This window comes from Anolis sagrei, chromosome 4 (assembly GCF_037176765.1).
Source record: "Anolis sagrei isolate rAnoSag1 chromosome 4, rAnoSag1.mat, whole genome shotgun sequence".
In the NCBI taxonomy this organism is placed as follows: domain Eukaryota; kingdom Metazoa; phylum Chordata; class Lepidosauria; order Squamata; family Dactyloidae; genus Anolis; species Anolis sagrei.
The window spans coordinates 153,546,994-153,568,921 of record NC_090024.1 but is presented as its reverse complement, the minus strand read 5'-3'; the positions used below and the strand labels follow the sequence as shown (position 1 = coordinate 153,568,921).

General features: G+C 40.7%; 1 protein-coding gene across 1 annotated transcript in view; it reads left to right on the top strand.

Annotated features, from left to right (window-relative positions):
• LOC132773410 (calcium-activated chloride channel regulator 1-like) overlaps positions 1-21,467 on the top strand; it is a 36,292-nt gene extending 14,825 nt beyond the window's left edge. The window contains exons 6-14 of the mRNA XM_060772662.2: positions 1,385-1,606; positions 3,621-3,842; positions 6,187-6,364; positions 8,445-8,551; positions 11,206-11,436; positions 13,836-14,106; positions 16,776-16,940; positions 19,385-19,624; positions 20,986-21,467. Of these exons, the coding sequence (XP_060628645.2) occupies positions 1,385-1,606; positions 3,621-3,842; positions 6,187-6,364; positions 8,445-8,551; positions 11,206-11,436; positions 13,836-14,106; positions 16,776-16,940; positions 19,385-19,624; positions 20,986-21,467 (2,118 nt within the window). The remainder of the gene's footprint in view (positions 1-1,384; positions 1,607-3,620; positions 3,843-6,186; positions 6,365-8,444; positions 8,552-11,205; positions 11,437-13,835; positions 14,107-16,775; positions 16,941-19,384; positions 19,625-20,985) is intronic.
• Positions 21,468-21,928: the final 461 nt, after the last annotated feature.

Here is a 21,928-nt window from a genome sequence, read left to right as displayed (position 1 = left end):
CACAGCAGTCATAATAATGACCATCTATCTGCTTTTCCAATATATGGCCACTATTTTCTCTAAAGTCATGGTTACCATAGCTGGAAGGTTGCCTTTGTCAGTGCATATGAGCTGATATTTCCTCTCTGCTCTTTCTAATATTTTTGTCCCACAATATGTGCAGTCATTGTTTTTGGTTAGCCTTGTTTTAGTGCATCAGTTTTTTTCGTGTCAGGAGCAAGTTGAGAAACTGCAAGTTGCTTTTGATATGAAAGGAATTGGCCATCTGCATGGACGTTGCCCAAAGGGGTGCATTGGTCACAATAAAACAGTAGCTCACTAGCTCTCTGGCATTTCACCATATGTTGTTTGACTGCAAACTCCAATACTGCACAATGTGGTATAAAATTTTAGGAACTGTCTTGTGGATAAATCCAGGAGAACTTCTAACAAAATGTTGCAGTGTTGAGTGTCACTGTTGATAACCCAGGCACTTCATTGCATTCCAGCCACTAGTAATCCTCTCTCCGGCCATCGCTCAAGTCAATCAATAAGCATGTAGTCCTTTTAGATTTTAAATTTTTTAAAAATATTTTTTCTGAGGATGCATATTCAAAATTTGCTATCTGTATATCATCGGTCTACATATCAATAGCAGTATGGATGTATGTGTGTATCTCCCCCTTGTTATCTTTTTGCACATAGCTTCAACGTTATGAATCTCCAGACCTGACTGGGGATTTTAGTGCTATAACCTAGAAGGCTAGATACTCTCCTCTAATGATTTAGATGATAAGCTATAGTAATAACACAGTAAGGAGTTATATGTGTGTTTTCAGATCATTAGGAAGCATAGTTTGTGCAGCAACATACATCTTTATAATTTCCTAAACATAAGTACAAAGTATATATACAATTGAAGACCAATTAAAAATATTTGCAGCCGTTTTTGTATGATAGAGCATATTGACATTTGTACTAGGGAAGAGGGGAAATTGAGGGTGTTGCCTTCCCTCATACAAATTCCAAAATGATGTTTTCCTTCCATTCCCAAATTTCTACTATTTTAGAAAGTAAAGTATTGAAAATCGTATACACCTAGAACTCTTGTATTTACTGTGTTTGAATTCTCTTTGTAATGTTGCCTGCCTCTTTTCCTTGGATGTTTAAACTCTATTTATATATGCTGAACTGATGTTTTAAGTTACTACAAAACTAGAAATTTGAGGACTTGTGGATAATTCAATTTAGGGATGCAGAATTCTTATCAAGGCCAATGCCCTCATTTTATCTCCTTCCCTCCAGCTATATTCCTAAATTGCAACATTTCATAAAACAGGTATGGCTATAGGAATTGCTTGATAAAAATTGTAATCTGGACCTATTCTCTGTATCACTTATTCAGGTCATTCGATTCTGTGACAAAAGTAACCATAATATTAATGCAACAAATATGCAGAACAAACTGTGCAAATACAGCAGCACATGGGAAGTCATTATGGACTCCACTGACTTTAACCATTCATCCCCATTAAGTGCTCCTCCACCTGACCCTGTTATTTCCTTGCTGCAAACGCGGGACAGAGTTTTGTGTTTAGTGCTTGATGTTTCTGGAAGTATGATTGGGGTAAGTTTACTTTCCCCCTATTTCTCTGGTAAATGCTTGCTTACAATTAGCACCAAAAAGATACAACTCAGGTAAGTCATAATATAATTGCTGGTCCAGAGCCAGCACCCTAGCGATATAATGTATATTTTGTTAGAGTTGGACACTACTAGACTCAATGTCAGGGGGAAACCTATCCTGTTAGATATAGTGGGGTTGACTTTCTCTATATAATTGAGATCCATTGATTTAGGTCAGAGTGTGGATCTTGTATCCTTCCAGATATTATTGTAACTCTCAGGCCCCAAAATGTGAGACCTGTCGGGCTTTTACCAGAGGCATCCAAAAGATGTCTACGGTAAAAGTGAATTAATTTGAAAGAAAGCAGGTAAACCCTGCTTTATCCTGAATTAATTTTATGCCCCATTAGATCCGGGCATTTCTGAAAGGCTCAGGTCTAGTGGGGTATTGGGCCTGTGGGACACACCCATTGGTAGTTTCAGAACTACCCAGAACTATCCAGGGGTGACCCCACATTTCCCATCTTGCTCTTTTGGGCTTCCAAAAGCCCAGAGGAGTGAAATGGTGTTCCCCTCCCCAACCCCCTGGCCCTCCCCAAATGCCCTTAAAAGAAGAAATAACTTACCAGGTCGCCATTAAGGTGCAGCTGGAGTCCTCCTGGTATGTAGAAAAGATACCAAAATACAAGTTGCAAACTGTTATCCAAACAGAACGATGTTAACATAAACCGTGTAAATACACTGCATATAAACCACACAAAGAAATTACAAGTCTGAGTGCTAGTTGGTTATCTCGTAGTCCTTGAAAAAGTAAACTGCCTTCAAAATGCAGTCCAAATAAAGTCCAAATAGTTCAAATTGCTGTCCAATTCAAAATATTATCCAAATTATAATGCTTGCTGTCCAGTTCAAAATAGTAACCAAATTATAATGCGATAAGAATCCCCGGGTTGAGGTTGCCTTGTTTTGTGAGACTTGTAATTTCTTTGTGTGGTTTATATGCAGTGTATTTACAGGGTTTATGTTAACATAGTTCTATTTGGATAACCGTTTGCAACTTGTATTTTGTTATTGTTATAGATATCTGTGTTTCTTTGTTGTAGAAAAGATGCACCAGGAGATTGGGGGGGAGTGATTTTGCTTCTGCCTCCCCCCATCTCCTGGCACATCATTTCTATGCGCCAGGAAGACTTTAGCAGTACGGTAATGGCAGCCTGGTAAGTTATTTCTTCTTTTATTGGGAGGGAGGGGGTTGGGTGGCCTCATGCTTTCCTGGTCATTACCAGGATACCATGGGAACATTCCACCAGGAAAGCCCATTTTTATTGGGGGGGGGGCATGGCATGGCTGAAGCGGGTTTCTTAAACTTGGTTTTGTGTGGGTTTAAGCCCTGTCTGGAAGTACCCTCAGAATTCCTCACAGTTTCCAAAGCTACCTAGGCCCTAACTATGCTGACTATTTCATGCAGTTTAAAGCTAGCTTCAAACTGTGGCAGACAACAGATTTCCACAAAATCATGTGAAAGAAAGGTCCTAATGCGTATCAGTGGTTTTTCTAATTACCATCCGGGTCTCAAACTGGTTCTTATGTAATCATTTGCACAGCAAAGCCACCTTCTTCAATAGGAGGAAGAAATAGCATGGTCCACTACACATTGTTGAATTAATACTTTAAGACTAGCAGTCAATGGTTTATGCTCATGGGGAGCTGGAGCTGACAGAGGGAGCTCATCTACACCCTCCCTGGATTTCAACCTCCGACCTATTGGTCTTCAGTCCTGCTGACACAAGGGTTTAACCCATTGCGCTATCAGCGGCTCCTGACAATGCAGATGAAGTTGTTGGAGATATTCACAGTTTATAGATCCAGATATATTTCATTATATTCATCTGGAAATTTCCTAAGTACAAGAATCAATAGTTAAGAACATATTTCTTTCAGTAATTTTTGTTTGCTATTTTTCTGATTCTTCCTGATTCTGACACTATTCTCCTCTGTTCCATCTTCCTTTACAGGCACGCGTTGCTCGACTGAAGCAAGCTGCAGAAATATTCCTCCTTCAGATTATTGAAGGTGGCTCCTGGGTTGGAATTGTCACATTCAATACCAAAGCCACAATTCAGACTGGGTTGCAACAGATCACTGATGACAGCGTGCGTAAAAGTCTTACAGGCTATCTTCCAGTTACAGCAGGTGGAGGAACTATAATATGCAATGGAGTGGCAGCAGGATTTGAGGTGAAATATCATTCAATTATGGTATATTAGAAATCTTAGAGAATGAGTTTGAACTCATATTTCTCCTAGGGGCACAGGGCAAGAAAATATGATGGATTGTGTCACCATGTTGTTTCGAACACTGCTCCTTTGACCTCATCACATAGATGACCCCTCCGCCCCGGGGTACCATTTTGCCAGCTTATGTGGCAAAACAGCAGGGATGCAGGATGACCCCATTTACAAATGGGAACATTTTCAAAGAATAACAAAGGTGGAGTAATATAGGCAAGCTCCCAGAACATAGTACCTAACGATTGGATTTAAATTACAGGAAAATCCTGACTCAACTTAAAGGTGAATATCTTAATGATAAAAGTTTTTCTACAGTGAACAGATTACCTTGAAAGCAGAAAGACCCTCTTTTGTTGGTCATCTCTAAGGGGTGCTTTAGTAGCTCATGGGTTGGTGGAGGCTACAAAAAAGTAAATAGTTTCCTTCTTCTGATACTTGTGATTCTATAATTGCTGATGTTAAACAGATGATCCTTCAAGTTTCTAAACTTTTAGAGCTCCTACAAGAACACGTGAGGAATGTTGATTGTTCCACATTGATGACACAAGCTCTTCCAAGAGGACCTCCAAAGTACAACCCTATACATAACTACCCCAGAGTAGTTACTACCCCAAATGTATATGACTTAGACCAGGATAGTTTTGACGGTGTGGTGAGTGAATTAGAACCAGCCATCCTGAGGAGTGAGGTTGAATGGGCCTTAAGAAGCATTGCTAACAACAAAGCAGCAGGAGATGATGGGATCCCAGCTGAACTGTTTAAAATCTTGAAAGATGATGCTGTCAAGGTGATGCATGCCATATGCCAGTACATATGGAAACACAATAATGGCCTTCAGATTGGAAAAAAATCACTCATATCCCCATACCAAAAAAGGAAAACACTAAAGAATACTCTAATTTTTGTACAATGGCATTTATTTTACATACCAGTAAGGTAGTGCTCAATATCCTGCAAGGAAGACTCCAGAAATACATGGAGAGAGAGTTGCCAGATGTACAAGCTGGGTTTGGAAAAGGCAGAGGAATGAGAGACCAAATTGCCAGTATCTGCTGGATAATGGAGAAAGGCAGGGAGTTAAAAAAAACCCCACATCTATTTCTGTTTTATTGACTATTCTAAAGCCTCTGACTGTGTGGATCGTAATAAATTGTGGCAAGTTCTTGGTGGGATGGGCATACCAAATCACCTTATCTCTCTCCTGAGGAATCTGTATAAGGACCAAGCAACAGTAAGAACTGACCATGGAACAACAGACTGGTTCAAGATGGGGAAAGGAATATGTCAGGGATGTATACTCTCACCCAACCTATTTAACTTGTAAGCAGAACACATAATGCGACATGCGGGGATTGATGAATTCAAGGCTGGAGTTAAAATTGCTGGGGGGAAAAATTAACAGCCTTAGATATGCAGATGATACCCCTTTGACGGCTGAAAATGAGGAGAAGCTGAGGAGCCCTCTAATCAAGGTGAAAGCAGAAAGTGCAAAAGCTGAGCTGCAGTTAAACATAAAAACCCCAAGATTATGGCAACCAGACTGATTGATAACTGGAAAATAGAGGGAGAAAATATGGGTACAATGACAGACTTTGTATTTCTAGGTGTGAAGATTACTGCAGACACAGACTGCAGCCAGGAAATCAGAAGAGCAATGTCCGATCTTGATAAAATAGTGAAGAGTAGAGACATCACACTGGCAATGAAGATCCGCATAGCTAAAGCAATGGCATTCCCCATAGTAACCTATGGATGTGAGAGCTGGACCATAAGGAAGGCTGAGTGGTAAACTTTGAACTGTGGTGTTGGAGGAAAATTCTGAAAGTGCCTTGGACTGCGAGAAGATCCATCCAGTCCATACTCCAGGAAAGAAAGCACAACTGATCACTGGAGGGAAGGATATTAGAGACAAAATTGAAGTACTTTGGCCACATAATGAGAAGGCAATGATGCTTGGGGAAATGAAAGGAAAGAAGGGCCAACCAAGGGCAAGATGGATGGATGGGATCCTTGAAGTGACTGGCTTGACTTTGTAGGACCTGGGGGTGATGAAGGCTGACAGGGAGCTCTGGCGTGGGCTGGTCCATGAGGTCACAAAGAACTGGAAGCGACTGAATGAATAAACAACAACATTTCATGTAGAAACAAAGCCCCCCCCCCCTAATCCCCACAAATGTCATTAAAGCTTTCTAGAGAACTGTCCTAATTTGAGTTCCAAACAGCTGCCTGTGGAGCCGATGTTTTTTCTTGTAGTTTGGCTGCTAAAATTTAAAATGCTGTTTTTTTCTAGGTGTTTAAGAAAAAATATGCAAGTACAGAAGGCTGTGAAATTGTGCTTTTGACAGATGGAGAAGATTCAACAATATCCTCTTGTTTTAATGTTGTTAATAGAAGTGGGTCAATAATTCACACCATTGCTTTGGGGCCACGTGCTGATACAGGTCTAGAGAAACTGGCAGATATAACAGGTAAGTGTGTTAACAGAATATTGAAGTCATGTTTTTCTGTGTTATATAGTGGCAACTTTTCACTCCCCCAAATAGCAATCACACTGCCAAGCTCATCCACACTAAGGGTGGGAACTGCCAGGTATTGAGGACTACATTGATTCTTGAGGATATCTTGAAGGATCAATTATCCTAATTTCCAGCTATTTTTCCCCAAAGCTTCTTGCCATTGCCCCAAAGGCATAATACCTCCCAACTGTCCTGATTTGTAAAGGGAAGTCCCGGTTAGTCCTCTGACACCCCCAGTTTCTCAGTTGCTTTGAAAATGCACCAGTTTCTCTCTCCTCTTTCCACTTTTCCCATTTGTCCTCAGCTTATGACAAACTGAGTTCAAAGAGAAAAAGTAGTTTGCATTCAATTAATTCACCATGGAGGAGAGAAGAGAAAGGATGGAATTTTGCCCTTCCCAGAAATGTCATGCAAAAGCAAACTGTTGCAGACTCTCTCTTAGCTTGTGAGATTGCTTGCCCAAATGTTTTTGGTTTCTGCCCATGAAAGGGAGTGGGGACACCTTTGCCATGTTTTGATTCTTTCTGGCCATTTTAACTCAAGAACCCCTTTTTCAAACAGGAAGTGATCTTAAGAACAAGTTCTGGGTCATTTTCTGCTAAACAAAAAGGCTACTCTTGAGCCCAAAATAGCTGGAGAGCAAAACAAAACAAAATAGAAGCTTTTGATGACATTTTGGGACCAAATTTTACATTCTTCTAATTCTGTTGAGCTCTGTACTCTGAAGATCACAAACATATCCCATGGACCTCACTTACCCCATCTTTTAAAAACATGTTCCTTCTGTTTCTTCCATTATTTTGAATTTTCTGCTTTTGTCATAAAGCTAATTTCATGATAACTAAATTAAATTTAAGTGAGGCTTGACAAATCCAAGGATGGAGTTAAAATTGCTGGAAAAAAACATTAATAACCTTAGATATGCAGATGATACCACTTTGATGGCTGAAAGTGTGGAGGAGCTGAGGAGCCTTCTAATCAACGTGAAAGAAGAAAGTGCAAAAGCTGGGTTGCAGTTAAACATAAAAAACCCCAAGATTATGAAGATCTGCCTAGTTAAAGCAATGGTATCCCCCTTAGTAATCTATGGATATGAGATCTGAACCATAAGGAAGGCTGAGCAAAGGAAGATAGATGCTTTTGAACCGAGGTGTTGGAGGAAAATTCTGAGAGTGCCTTGGACCTCAAGAAGTTCAAACCCGTCCATACTCCAGGAAAAAATGCCTGACTGCTCACTGGAGGGAAGTATGAAGTACTTTGGCCACAGAATGAGGACAGGAAAGCTTGGAGAAGACAATGATGCTGGGGAAAATGGAAGGAAAAAGGAAGAGGTGCCAACCAAGGGCAAGATGGATGGATGGCATCCTTGAAGTGATTGGATTGACGGCCGACAGGGAGCTCTGGAGTGGGCTGGTCCATGAGGTCACAAAGAGTCGGAAGCGACTAAATGAATAAACAACAAAAAAATCAACTTATGGTGACATAATGATGCCAAGATTTCTTGCCTTGTTCAGGTATAGGAAGCTCAGACTGGATCTACACTGCCAATTTCTGAAACATATACCCCTTTATGTAAACAGAAGAAGCCTCCGTATCACCATGTTGCATCTTTGTGCAATTCATCGAGTGACAATTGTCTGCTCGGAGGAATGTTTTTATGGTCTCCCCTTCTTTCTTTGTTTGCTGGAGGCAGATGGTGTTTACCTTGACTATCATGGACAGCTACACATGGATACAATTGGATCAGCTGAAATATGACCCCTTTCTTTCCCAGATCAAGCTTTATTGTACTGTTTATGGTTGAGACACTACCATCCAACACCCCAGATTTGTGTTTCTCAATACTGATGCTTCTTTACAAATCCAACTAGAATACAGGAGGAAAAACGAGAGGGCTTGCATGAGCATAAAGACACATAGTACAATGGATTTTCTTTGTCAGAGGTTTTTAAATTGAGTATACTTTTATTATATATATATATATATATATTGTCATGAGATTATTCTAATTAATTTTCCAATCCTGTTTCAGGGGGTCGGAAATTTTCTGCGACTGACAGTTTGGATTCTAATGGCCTCATATATGCTTTCACTGGAATTTCATCATCGGATGGAAACCTCACTCAGCAATCTATTCAGGTCAGCATTTCAAAGATCTGGGAGGAAACTTGGTGATTTTGTATGATGTTTACTAGTGGTGCCTAAAATTTCTAGTCACTGGACAGAGTTAAATAATATCTAGGATCCATGTTTGGTCTGAATGATCAAAGAAAACCTCCAGGAAGCAAAGAAAATAGATACTGGATATAGTTTATTGTAGAGCTGAAATATTTTTAAAGTTTTTATTTTAGTTGTTTACTATCAAGAAGTATGGTCCATTTCAATGAGTCTCAGTCCAGTGTTCACTAATAGTGAGAGTTCATGACTGATTTCCTTTAGGATCCATTCATTTGCCTTTTTTATTTTATTTATTTTTTTATTTCGTGTACTTCTACCCCGCCCTTCTCAACCCCCGAGGGGGGACTCAGGGCGGCTTACAAAAGGCACAATTCAATGCCTGCACAATAATACAAGTAAACCTATATAGACAGCAATTAAAACAGTTATAACAGTTAAAAACAATTAATATATATCACAGTCAATAAAACCAATTTCATGCTCAACGTTCACCAACTCAGAGTCCGTAACTTCATTCCACATTGTCCATTCCTATCAGTCGTCGTTGTCCTTTATTTATCTGCCAGATTGGCCAAACACCTGGTACCAAATCCATGTTTTTAATTTCCTTCTAAAGGAAAGGAGGGATGTTGATGATCTAATTTCCCCAGAGAGTGAATTCCATAGGTGAGGGGCCACCACCGAGAAGGCCCTGCTCCTCGTCCCCGCCAATCTCACTTGTGATAGAGGCGGGGCCGAGAGCAGGGCCTCCCCAGAAGATATTAAACTCTGAGGTGGGACGTAGAGGGAGATGCGTTCGGACAGATACGCTGGGCTGGAACCGTATAGGGTTTTGTAGGTCAAAACCAGCACTTTGAATTGTGCTCGGAACTGGATCGGCAGCCAGTGGAGCTGACATAGCAGAGGGGTGGTACGCTCCCTGTATGACACTCCGGTGAGTAATCTGGCTGCCTCCCACTGGACTAATTGAAGTTTCCGAACAGTCTCCAAAGGCAATCCCATGTAGAGTGCGTTGCAGTAATCTATTCGGGATGTAACAAGAGCGTGGACCACTGTGGCCAGATCCGACTTCCCAAGGTACAGGCGCAGCTGGCGCACAAGTTTTAATTGTGCAAAAGCTCTCCCAGCCACCGCCAAGACCTGGGGTTCCAGGCTCAGCGATGAGTCCAGGATCACTCCCAAGCTGTGAACATGCGTCTTCAGGGGGAATGTAACCCCATCTAACACAGGCTGTAACCCTATGCCCTGTTCGGCCTTACAACTGATCAGTAGGACCTCTGTCTTGTCTGGATTCAATTTCAATTTGTTACCTCTCATCCAGTCCGACACAGTAGCCAAGAACCGGTTCAAGTTTTTATGAACCCATAGTATTTGCACAATTTTTCTTCAGCGTCATACTGATTTCAGCTTTCTTTACTAGCCAGTTTTCATACTCATAAATAGATACTGGAAATACCATGGTTTGGATTATTCTGGCATTAGTATTTAATTATATATGTTCTACTGCTTAGTTAAATTGTCACTTCAAATGCTTCGTGTTTTTTTTAGTTGTTCTAGACACAGAAAATAGACAATTGGGTTGTAGGATTCTCAAGGACGTTGCATTCAGAAGTTTTTCCTCAGAACCATGGTTTCAATCCAGAATGAACTGCAATGGCTGCTCTTTAGTGAATTCTTTCTGTGTGCTCATAAGACCTATCTCAGATTGATCTTGATAATTCATTTTTTCTCTATTTGTTAAGTCTGCATATAAACAGAGCTTCAATATTGTGTAAATTTGGAAGCATAGAGGTGTGAAGCTTTGAACCTCTGGACTCTTAGAGTTTCACAGTTCTTACATTAAAATGGGGAGACATATATGAAAACAGGCAATGCACAGATTGGGAGAAGTTTTGCCCCTGCAGCTGTTCTAAGGTTAACACACTTCTCAAAGTGTGCTAAAATGTTTTATATGCTAAGAAGAGGGGCTAGGCATGTCTACTCCTGTTTCAGGCAAGACAGGTTTATATCTTTCTCTGTGGCTATCGGTTACTTGCAGTAGCTCCATAACTTAGTTGTGTTAAGCCATGTGATGTGGTAAGATATTAGTCTTATCACCACCGGACCACCAAGATCTGTATGGTGCGCGACAACACTCTTCATGCCCATACTAAAATTTATGAATGCATTTGTGAAATACTTTCATATACCACAGTGTCCATTTAGACAATATACAGGTTGAGCATCCCGTAGATAGAATTCTGAGATACAAAATATAAAATTATCCACATTAGTGACTGAAATAGTGACAGACACATTTGCTTTCTGACAGTTCAATATACAGAAACTTTGCTTCATGCACAAAATTATTAAAAAATAATGTCTAAAATGCTATGCGTATTAGGTGTATAGGAAACAAACATGGATTTCCTGTTTCATCTTTGATCCCATCTCCAAGATATCTTATTATTTATATGAAAAAAGTCTGAAATACAGAACACTTCTAGTACCAAGTATAGTAGAGACTCAACTTGTACTGACCTTTCTACACTGTGAGATTAATCGTGTATATCTGTTATAGTACATACATTTATTTTTCTAGAGTATCAAAGTATTCTTTTAACCATTTTCAACAGCTTGAAAGTAAAGCACAAAACATCAGTCCCTTCAAGTGGCTGGACGGTATCGTGTCCATTGATCCAACTGTGGGAAATGATACTTTCTTTGTTGTTACTTGGAGTCCAGCCATTTATCCACCAGGGATATTACTGAAAGATCCCAAAGGGAGAAGATACACTCACGCAGACTTTACAATTGAGAGCACCATCCTTGGAACAGCTCGACTTAAGATCAATGGAACTGCGGAGGTAAAAACATTAGACTGGAGTGGGAAATGCGCTGCCTGACTTACCAGGCAGGGAGATTGCTGCTATAGGTGCTCCCCCACCCATACTCTCTGGCTTCCAGAACCACCATGCATCCATGCTCTTTCCCAGGCATGTGAGCATAAACCAATCAGAGTGAACCTCCAAGTTCCAATCTGACTGGATTCCCCCTGGCAAACTGGAGTGAAGCTCTCCTCATTCTGGTCTGCCTACTGGCTATATATAGCCAGCCTGGCTGCTCCCCAGCTCAGTTACCTTCCCGTGCTTCCCACCCTCTGTTCTTGGTTGTTGCTGTTGTTTGTTTTTGCTCATGTCACAACTTGGTGGTGGATGGCATGTGTCCTGGATCCAGTAATGGATCTTTCTCACTCGGCTGAAGGATCTCAGTACTATGTTGTGGCGAGCTGGTAGAACAAGAAGCCCGGAGCAGCGATGAACAGGAGCCTGCACTACTCCCCACTATCTTCTCTCCTTCAGTCTGGGTGTCCCCTCCAGACACGTCCAGAAAGAGGCCCCTGATTCAGCTATCCAGGACCCATGTGTGTCCGCCAACTCTAGGTCAGCTGTAATCAATAATCAAGCTGTGGCCTTGTTATTCCATCTGTATGTCTCATGCACCTTGTATTTGGGCTGGGGGACAGGTTGCCTTGCATGTGCAAACTGCCGTGGTTTGGTGACCTCCCTTGTCCCTTCAGAGGACCTTGGAGAACTCCATCCTCTATTGTACTTTCTTTTTTGGAGGGTGAACACTAAAAATGCCCTCTTATTGGAAATGGGAAAATTTCCCTGCATTCTGAGTCCCCTCCCTTGGGGTGTTTTAGTTTAGGTGGGGCCTTCTTCCAAACAGAAAGTTAACTGGATGTAAACTTTCTGACTGAAAAAGTACTCTCCTGCTCTTCAACATTTCCAAGGTAGATCCTAAAACATAACAAAATTAGTTCTTGTGGGTTTTTTCGGGCTATATGGCCATGTTCTAGAGGCATTTCTCCTGACGTTTCGCCTGCATCTATGGCAAGCTTCCTCAGAGGGTGAGGTCTCGACAATACATAACAAAATTATTTTCCATGCCTTCCAGGGGGCACATGGGATATTTTAAATATAAAATTATAAAACATGGGTAATATTCTTTTCTAAATAAATTAGAGGGTGCTGAATATTGACTCTGGGAAACCCCCAAGATGGCCTTGTGGACTGTATACAGGTTACAATTTACCCTCCCCTGCCTTCTTGTTATGTACCTTCAAGTCATTTCTGATGTATGGTGACCCTATCGCAGGGTTTTCTTGATCAGAAGGGTTTTGCCTTTGTGTTTCTCTAAAGCTGAGAGAGGTCACTCAATGTGTTTCCATAGCTGAGTGGAGATTTGAACTCTGGTCTCCAGAGTCGTAATTTATTTATTTATTTATTTATTTATTTACTGCACTTGTAGACCGCCGTTCTCAGCCCTAGGGCGACTCACGGCGGTGTACAACATATAAAAACAGTTTACAATAAAGGCAATATCACAAACAACAATAACAACATCACTATCAATAATACAATTACACTAAATCATTCGCCACGTCTCATCATAGAATCACAATCCAATCTCGTTATCCATATTCCGTTCCAATCATCATTGCCAATTGTTGTAGCACTTAGTCAAACGCCTTCTCAAACAACCACGTCTTTAGTCTCTTGCGGAATGTCATAAGGGAGGGCGCCTGTCTGATGTCTACAGGGAGGGTGTTCCACAGCCGGGGGGCCACCACCGAGAAGGCCCTATCCCTCGTCCCCGCCAGGCGTGCCTGTGAGGCAGGCGGGATCGAGAGAAGGGCCTCCCCGGACGATCTCAAAGTCCTCGTGGGCTCATAGGCTGAGATGCGGTCAGACAGGTATTTTGGGCCGGAACCGTTTAGGGCTTTGTAGGCCAACACCAGCAACTTGAATTGGGCCAGGTAGCAGATCGGCAGCCAGTGGAGCTAGAACAACAAGGGCGTTGTGTGCTCCCTGCATCCCGCTCCTGTTAGTAACATGGCTGCCGCGCGCTGGACTAGCTGGAGCTTCCGGGCCGTCTTCAAGGGCAGCCCCACGTAGAGAGCGTTGCAGTAGTCAAGGCGGGATGTGACCAGAGCGTGTACTACCGTGGCCAAGTCAGTATTCCAATCCAGTATTCAAACCACCACCATGTACTTAAACCATGCTGGTTTTGGCCCTGTGTATTTTAAAAATACAAAAATTAAGACTGTGCCTGTTTCTTCTAGAAAATAGCAATTGGCTACCATATAGAGCTGATGGCACTGGAACTGGTAATGAATTTTATAATTAATGTGAAAGCAGTATGGCGGACCAGTTATTTTCAGAGGTTCTACAAGTAACTCTTTAAATATTCTCATTTGTAGCCAGGAGATTGGACTTATTCTGTTCAGAACACACACACGGCTGACCAAGTCCTTTCCATAACAGTCACCAGCAGAGCAGCCTCTGAAAATGTGCCTCCAGTGACTGTGAAGTCCTATCTGAACAGAGAAAGCAACACCTTTCCTAGCTCAATAGTTATTTACGCAGAAGTCAGCCAAGGGTTCTTGCCTGTTGTTGGAGCAAATGTCACGGCCACAGTTGAATCTGCATCTGGGACATCTACAGAGTTAGAGCTTTATGACAATGGTGCAGGTAAGTTTATCTTAATATATTCATGGTATTGTGCAACTTATAATTTCCATGGATATTTGTTTTTCAAAACATACTTAGATACTGAAAATATATACTTCTACAAGCAGATATAAACCAACTGAAGGAATGGGAGATAACCTGTTACAGTTGGTTGGCTATATCCATGGATTCTGTACACATGGATTCAACCACCCACAGCTTGTAAATATATATAAGGGGTATCCGGAAAGTAAGGTTACAAGATTTTTTTAAAATACAAAGAATGAATATATTTTAATAAAACTTACATGGATTATAGCATAGGTATTACATTTCCCCCCACATAATCACCAATCAGTTCAATACATTTTTTCATCTGTGCAAAGAGTTTTTTGATACCTGTGTCATAGAAGTCTCCCGCTGCCTTTTTCAGCCAGTTTGTCACTTCAATTTTCACCTTGTTGTCATCAGAAAAGTGTTTTCCACCAAGGTGTTCCTTCAGTTTAGTGAACAGATGATAGTAACTGGGTGTGAGGTTGGGGCTGTGAGAGGGGTGGCCTCTCACAGAGGGGTGATTTCCCAACCAAATGAAATAAAAAACTCTTGTGTTGGATGAGCGGTGTGTGAACGTGCATTGTCATGAAGGAGACAGACAGAAGGGAAACAGAATGAGGACGCTCATCTCTAACCTTCACCACAACGCTAGTCGATGAGTTACTGACAACTGCCATTGCTCGTTTGCTTCTGCTGGCTTCCCGCTACATGGCAGTAATACCAACTTCCCTTGCGAAAATCCCCCATGAGAGCTATGTGCCTTGTAACCTAACTTTCCAGATAACATTCATATTTTTAAAAACTCCAAAAAGTAAATCTTGATATTTCTATTTTATATAAGGGGCACCATTTTATTGCACCATTGTATATTATGAGACTTGAGCACCTTGGATTTTGTTATACATGGGAGTCTGGGAATCAATCCCCAGTGGATACCACTATATTAGGAAAAGCCAAACTGTGTTTTTGAGGCCTCTGTCTGCCAGAGTTCTTCAACTACAGTTTGTGTATTTTATTTTGCACTGCTGATGTGTATGTTGTGGCTGATAGCATGTATGACTTGCTTGCCAAATTGCTTGGGCATGTGTAGTGCAAAGAACCGAGATAAAGATGAATAATAAAACAAATAAATGCTCCCCTGAGTTGTCTTGCTGGGATGGGTCTGGGAGGCACTGGTTTACAGTGGCTCCGGTCTTTCCTGAAGGGCCGTACCCAGAAGGTGGTACTTCAGGACTCCTGTTTGAACTCCTGGCCACTGTCCATTTTGTCCCTCATGCTGTTTAACATATACATGGAACAACTGGGAGAGCTTATCCGGAGTTTTGGAGTATGGTGCTACCTGTATGCAGATGACACCTAATGCCAAGGAAGCTGTCTGTCATGAGTAATGGACTGGATGAGGGCAAATAAATTGAAACTTAATCCAGATAAGACATAGGTACTCCTGGTCAGTCAGAGGACAAATTAGGGAATAAAGATCCAGCCTGTGCTGGATCCCCCTGAAGACACAGGTGTGCAGTTTAGGTGTCCTCCTGGACTCAGCACTGAACTTGGAGGCCTAGGTATCTGTGGTGGCTGGGGGGGGGGGGGGGGGCTTTGCAGAATTAAAACTTGTGTGCCAACTATGCCCATTCCTTGAGAAGCCTGATCTCAAGACCACATTGGTACATGTCTTAGTTGTATCCTGTCTGGATTACTGTAATGTGCTCTACATGGGACTGTCTCTGAAGAGTGCTTGGAAACTTCACCTGGTCCAAAGAGCTGCAGTCAGGTTGCTCACTGGGGCTGGCTACAGGAAGAGGACAATCCCTCTTGCTGCAGCAGCTCCACTGGCTGCCAGTCTATTTCCCAGCACAATTCAAAGTGCTTGTTATGACCTTTAAAGCCCTAGACAGTTCAGGTCTAGGCTATTTGGCTGACCACATATCCTTGTACAAACTTCCCAGGGCCCTGAGATCTTCAGAAGAGGCCCTTCTCTTGGTCCCACCTCCATCTCAAGCTGGGTTGGTGGGAACGAGAGGGAGGGCCTTTTCGGTGGCTGCTCCACGACTCTGGAACTCCCTACTCAGGGAAGTCAGAATGGCCCCCCTCTCTGCTATCCTTCCAGCGACAGGTGAAAAACTTTTTATTCAGGCAGATTTTTAAAGATGAAGGTGTTTAAGAACTAGTTGGGGATGCTGTGGTTTTTACTGTTGTTTTGATGGTTTTTCACTTATTTTTAGTGCTATATGTGTTTAATTCTATTTTAATGTTTGCATTTTTGTATATTTTAAATTGTATACTAATGCTTTTATATCAAGCCGCTTTGAGTCCCCTTGGGGAGATAAAGAGGGGTATAAATAAATAAATAATATATGTCTTCTTTAAACAAAGAAATAACTTACCTTTTAATATATACATTTAACCCAGAGTGAAATATTCATCTCTGGCAATTTTAATATTAGCAAATGATGCTGTCTTTGTATAAATTAGATGCATAAAACTGCATTTGTGGGTCACAAGATGTATAGATCTTCCACACACACATTTATTTTGATTCAGTTTAATTGTATCTACAATTTAGCATGGGTTTGTTTTAAAAGAGCAGCAGTAAGATGTCTGTTTTTGATGCTAATTCTCAATATTTATGTATTAAGGAGCTGATATTCAGAAACTTGATGGAATCTACTCAAGATATTTCACAAAGTTCATAGAAAATGGAAGGTACAATATCAAAATACGTGTCCAAGGGAAAGGCGACACTGTCAGAAGGGTTCGCAGGTGGAGTCAAGCTCTGTACATACCGGGTTATGTAGAAAATGGTAAGAATTAATTAGAAAATAGCATTACGTCTTTGAAACAAATTGCAAATATATAACAAACTGTAAACTGAGTATCTGAATAACATTGTATGACCTTATGGTAGTGTGATGACAAATGAGGCTACAGCAGAGGTGAATGGAATGTGCACTATCCTTTTTATTTGTATATGTCTTAATTTTGAAAAAATGGTTGAGCACACTTTTATAGATATGCTTTTATGCATACTTTATTTTTGAAAAACATAATACAGGTGGAGCATCCCTTATCCAGAGTTTCAAATTCCGAAATACTTCAAAATTCAAAAATTGTCTACATGGGTGGGCTGTGATTGTGACATTGTGTTTTGGTGGTGCAATGTACTCAAACATTGTTTCAAGCATAACGTTATTTAAAAGATGGTTTATAAGGTGTATAAATGAATTTCATATTCAGATGGGCCATATTTCCAATTTATCTCATGCTGTATGTATATGCAAGTACAGGTATTCCAAAATCTGAAAAATATCTGAAATACCAAACACTTATGATGCCAAGCATTTTGGATGAGTTACGCTCAACCTATAATTTCTAGGGCTGTGTGATCAATGAAAAAATGTTTCAGTACTCATTACTAAATTAAGGGGTGCCAGTGAATCGTTTCTGAAATGTTTCTGAAATATCGTAAGGAAGTAACCAATTTTTATTACTAATTTGTTAAGTAATTGTGCGCATGGAGGAACTTCCAGGGTTCCTTTCCCCCTCGTTTTTAGAGCTATTGGGGTGAAACTTGCTACAATGGTAGGACACATTTACCACTGTTACCCACCCCCAAGTTTTAGAATGTTTCACTCATCTATTGATTTTTTGGGATTTTTAAAATATTTTTACAAAAAAACTTTTTTAAAGAACAAACTAAAGAGTGATGTCCTTAAATTTCTCTACAATTACACAGGGCATCATTGCCCCCAAGTTTCAGAAGGATTAGTACATCTACTGTTTTTTGGAGAATTAATTTTAAAAATAAATACATTAAATCTTTTTAGCTGCTATGGTTGGCTGGAGTGGAGTGGGGTGGGATGGTGACCATACTTGGGACACATTTACCAATGCAAGCAAGCCAATCAAGTTTCAGAACATTCGGGTCATCAACCCAAAGATATCCCCACAGAACACCATGTGAAAGTGAGAAAATAAATACATTTTTATCTGAGAACAACAAATGTGGTCCACAGAGTTATGCCAAAAGAGATTTGTAGAGAGGCATTTCCTAGGAATTTCCAGGTCTACTAGCAAAACTATGGTCGTAACTCATTTTCTCCTACTACAACTTGAGGCAGCACATCAATACTATATAATGTCTTGTGATTCCTGGGACTTCGTGACCACTCAGGACCCACAAGACAGCTACAGAAGACCCTATAAAACTAGAACTTGCAGAATTCATAGCACTGAGTCGTGGCAGTTAAAGTGGGGTCACAGTCAAACTAAATCATGGTGACATTGCAAGCCTTTGAGTAGCAGTGATGTGCTTGGCAGGTCCCAGTTTCTGCTCTTTCCCCCTCCTCCTCCTCCCCCTTATCTGGTGGAGCCTCCTTCTGCCCATCCTGAGGTCAGGAGCAGGAAAAGCAGGATGGCAGACAGCCAAAATCCCAAACTTTCTTATGGTTTGATATTTTACTTCTGCCCTGCCTATTTTTTTTCAATGCCAGAAAAAAAATGGCTTTTTTCCAACCACAAAGTTAAAACTGTAAAACTGACTGAGTCTTCCATTTATGAACTTCAAGAGGGGTTTTCTCAGCCCAAACACACACAAAAATGGCCGGCTGAAACAATTGTTCATGTGGTTTTTGACTCTCCACACACAAATAGGCCAGCAGCCCCAAAACCTGTGTGGATTTTTCCCCCACAGAAGATATCCTATGAATAGTCCTCAAAAATAGCTTGACTTTGGGCTTTTTTGTTTTGTTTTTTGGCAGCTGGGGAAAAAAGGTTAAATGATACGCTACGAGAATGAATTTAACCATTATTTTCTCATCGGCCCAGCCACTGGGTATAAGAACTAGCACTGCTGAATGTTGGATTGCAATATAATTTGGAGGGCCGCAGATTTCTCACCAAAGCCTACTTTATACATGGGAAATGCTGAAATGAAAACACCAGACAGAAGGGGCAACAAGAGATGGTCTTTCCTAGAAATGTCTTGACCTTTATAATATATTGGCCAGAAATTGAGGACTATCAGAACCAGTCATTCTAACAAAACACACACACATCTGTGTTCACAGAATTAAATTAAAGATGCCATTGAAGCTAACTTCCAACCCCTACAAGAAAGACAATTGACAAACAAAAGTTATCAGATATAATTCATAAATGGAAATACATTAACAGATGAATAAAAACAATTGGAGGTTTGCAATCGCATACACTGAAGTGTACTTCTTTTAAAAAAAAATCCCCTTAGGTGAAATAAAAATGAACTCACCAAGACCTGAGCCTAGTGAAGATGAAACGCAAGCAAACCTAGGAAATTTCAGCAGAACAGCATCAGGAGGATCTTTTGTCATGTCTGGAGTTCCTCCTGGAGTTCCTGGGGATGCCTTCCCACCAAGTGCAATCACTGATCTTGAGGTAGAACTCAATGAGGATGGGGAATTCCTTTTGTCCTGGACAGCTCCTGGGGATGATTTGGATTCAGGAACAGGTAGGTGAAATGTTGCTTAAAGGAAAGGATTCTTCTTGGTTCTTCTGATGAGCTGTCTTCTTTCAATCATGATAAGAAAAACACATAAGTAGTTTTATTTTACCAGACCTCATCCTTTATTATTTTTATCATCCTAGAGAAATATTAACATTTTTCTGTGAAAAATATAAATTCAAACCACCAATTAAATATGTTCAAGATTTTGTCAAATGGATTTCCTCCCACAGCTAATTTGTATGTGTCTGTGGGTGTGTTTGCAGTATGCTCTGCTTATTCTCTGAAAGGATTTTACAGTTGGCTCTCCACATTTGTGAGTTTAACTTTATGGTTTTGAATAATATGGCCTATATGGGAATATAAAGGGTCTCCAGTGTGATTCTATGGTCAATGTATGGCAAAAGTTGACCATAGATTTTTGTTGTGAGATGTAGGGATTCTTAGACAGAACATGTCTATGGCCTTCATCTCCAGAAATTCCTAGAAAAGTGTTCTTTCAGATTTTTTTTTAAAAATAGCCATTTTTATTTGTGCTTTTTCCACTCTTGCTGGAGACCTTGTGCCACTAACTCCAGTGAATATTGGGGGCATGTTGTATAAGAGTTTAGAATTAAAGCTGTCTCCTATCAATCAACAGAGATACTCCACTAAAGATTGAGCTGCAAAGCAGCCATAGGAGAGGCAAGATGTCTGATTTTTTTTCTTCATGTCAGGAGCGACTTCAAGCTGCTTCTGGTGTGAGAGAATTGACTGTCTGCAAGGACATTGCCCAGGGGATGCCTGGATGTTTGATGTTTTTACTATCCTTGTGGGAGGCTTCTCTCATGTCTCCGCATGGGGAGCTGGAGCTGACAGAGGGAGCTCAACCCACTCTCCCCCAATTTGAACCACTGACCTGTCAGTCAGCAGTCTTGCCGGCACCCATTATGCCACTGGCTTGTCTGATAAATACCAGCGAAATAACTACTATCTTGCTGTAATTGTGATTTAGCAGTCTTGCGTGTAAAAGTCCTCAAGGGTAGTCATTTCATTAGGCAGAACAAGACAGTCACCGAGATAGCAGATCTGGAGTGGGTGTGAGGAATGCTAAATGATGGCAAACTCTTTGAAGACAGAGCTGCTGCATATGCCATGTGGTTTGCCTTGCAAGCCCTACACTAGCCTGCTGCCTTCAGGTGCTCTCTAGTCACCAGTTTTTGATATAAAATCCAACAATTTCTGTATAAGGAATGGAATAGTGGTAGTATCTCATCATTCAGTTTTGACAATAAAGTATTTTGAGCTGTCCCTATTATGAATGATAGTTTTGAACCATAGCTAAACACATTTTAATGACCACTTGTTGTTTACTCTTTATTTTGCAGCTGAAAGATATGAAATCAAAATGAGTGAAAACCCTTTGGAATTAAGAAATGCTACTTTTGATAATGCCACCTCTGTGAATACATCTGGCCTGGTACCAGAAGCTGCTGGGACCCATCAATCCTTTCAATATAAGCCAGATACTTTCTCCAAAGAAAATGGCACCTCCATCTACTTTGCTATCCGTGCCATTGATAACTGCAGCAATGTGGGAGAAGCATCTAATATCGCTAGAGCAGTTCTGCTACTTGCTCCATTGCCAAGTACTCCTAGCCCAGCTGAAACTACACACAGCACTTCCCACATTCCATCTGGTGGTAAAACTACGCATTCTAATGATGAAAACAATAACACACTGTTAAATACGGCCATCATAATTACAATCACAGTTTGTGCTGCTGTAGTTATTATCTGTGCCATTATAGGCATAACAATATGTGTTATAAAAAAGCAAAAAAACAGACATCCTGAGACCGGAATGTAATCAAATTCCTGTGGGTGATTTCCAATTTTATTGATGAATATTGAGAAATGTTTTCCTGTTTGGTGATTTTGCATACACTTTTGGTTCAAAGTAAGTGTGACAACATCAGAATGCAATCAAGAAAAAAAGGGAGGGAATGACTGGTTCTCTTTGAATAATTCAGTCATCCTATCATATCTATTTTTAAATATATCTATTTTCAAAACTAAATAAATGGAGCTAATCCCACAATTTCTTTGGCCTCTAGTTTTTATTTACTGGAACTGCAGGTTTTCTGAGCAACCATTATTTTGTTTATTAATACAAAAAATGGCACCTCTGTGTTGACTCCTTCTAATTTGTCCGCTAGGATGTGTAGTAGCATTACCTCTATCCTTATATTATGATATTGTACTGTGTGTAATACGTGATTGTATTTTGATTAGGAAAACTGTTTTTCCTCCAGAATAAAAATGTTGGGG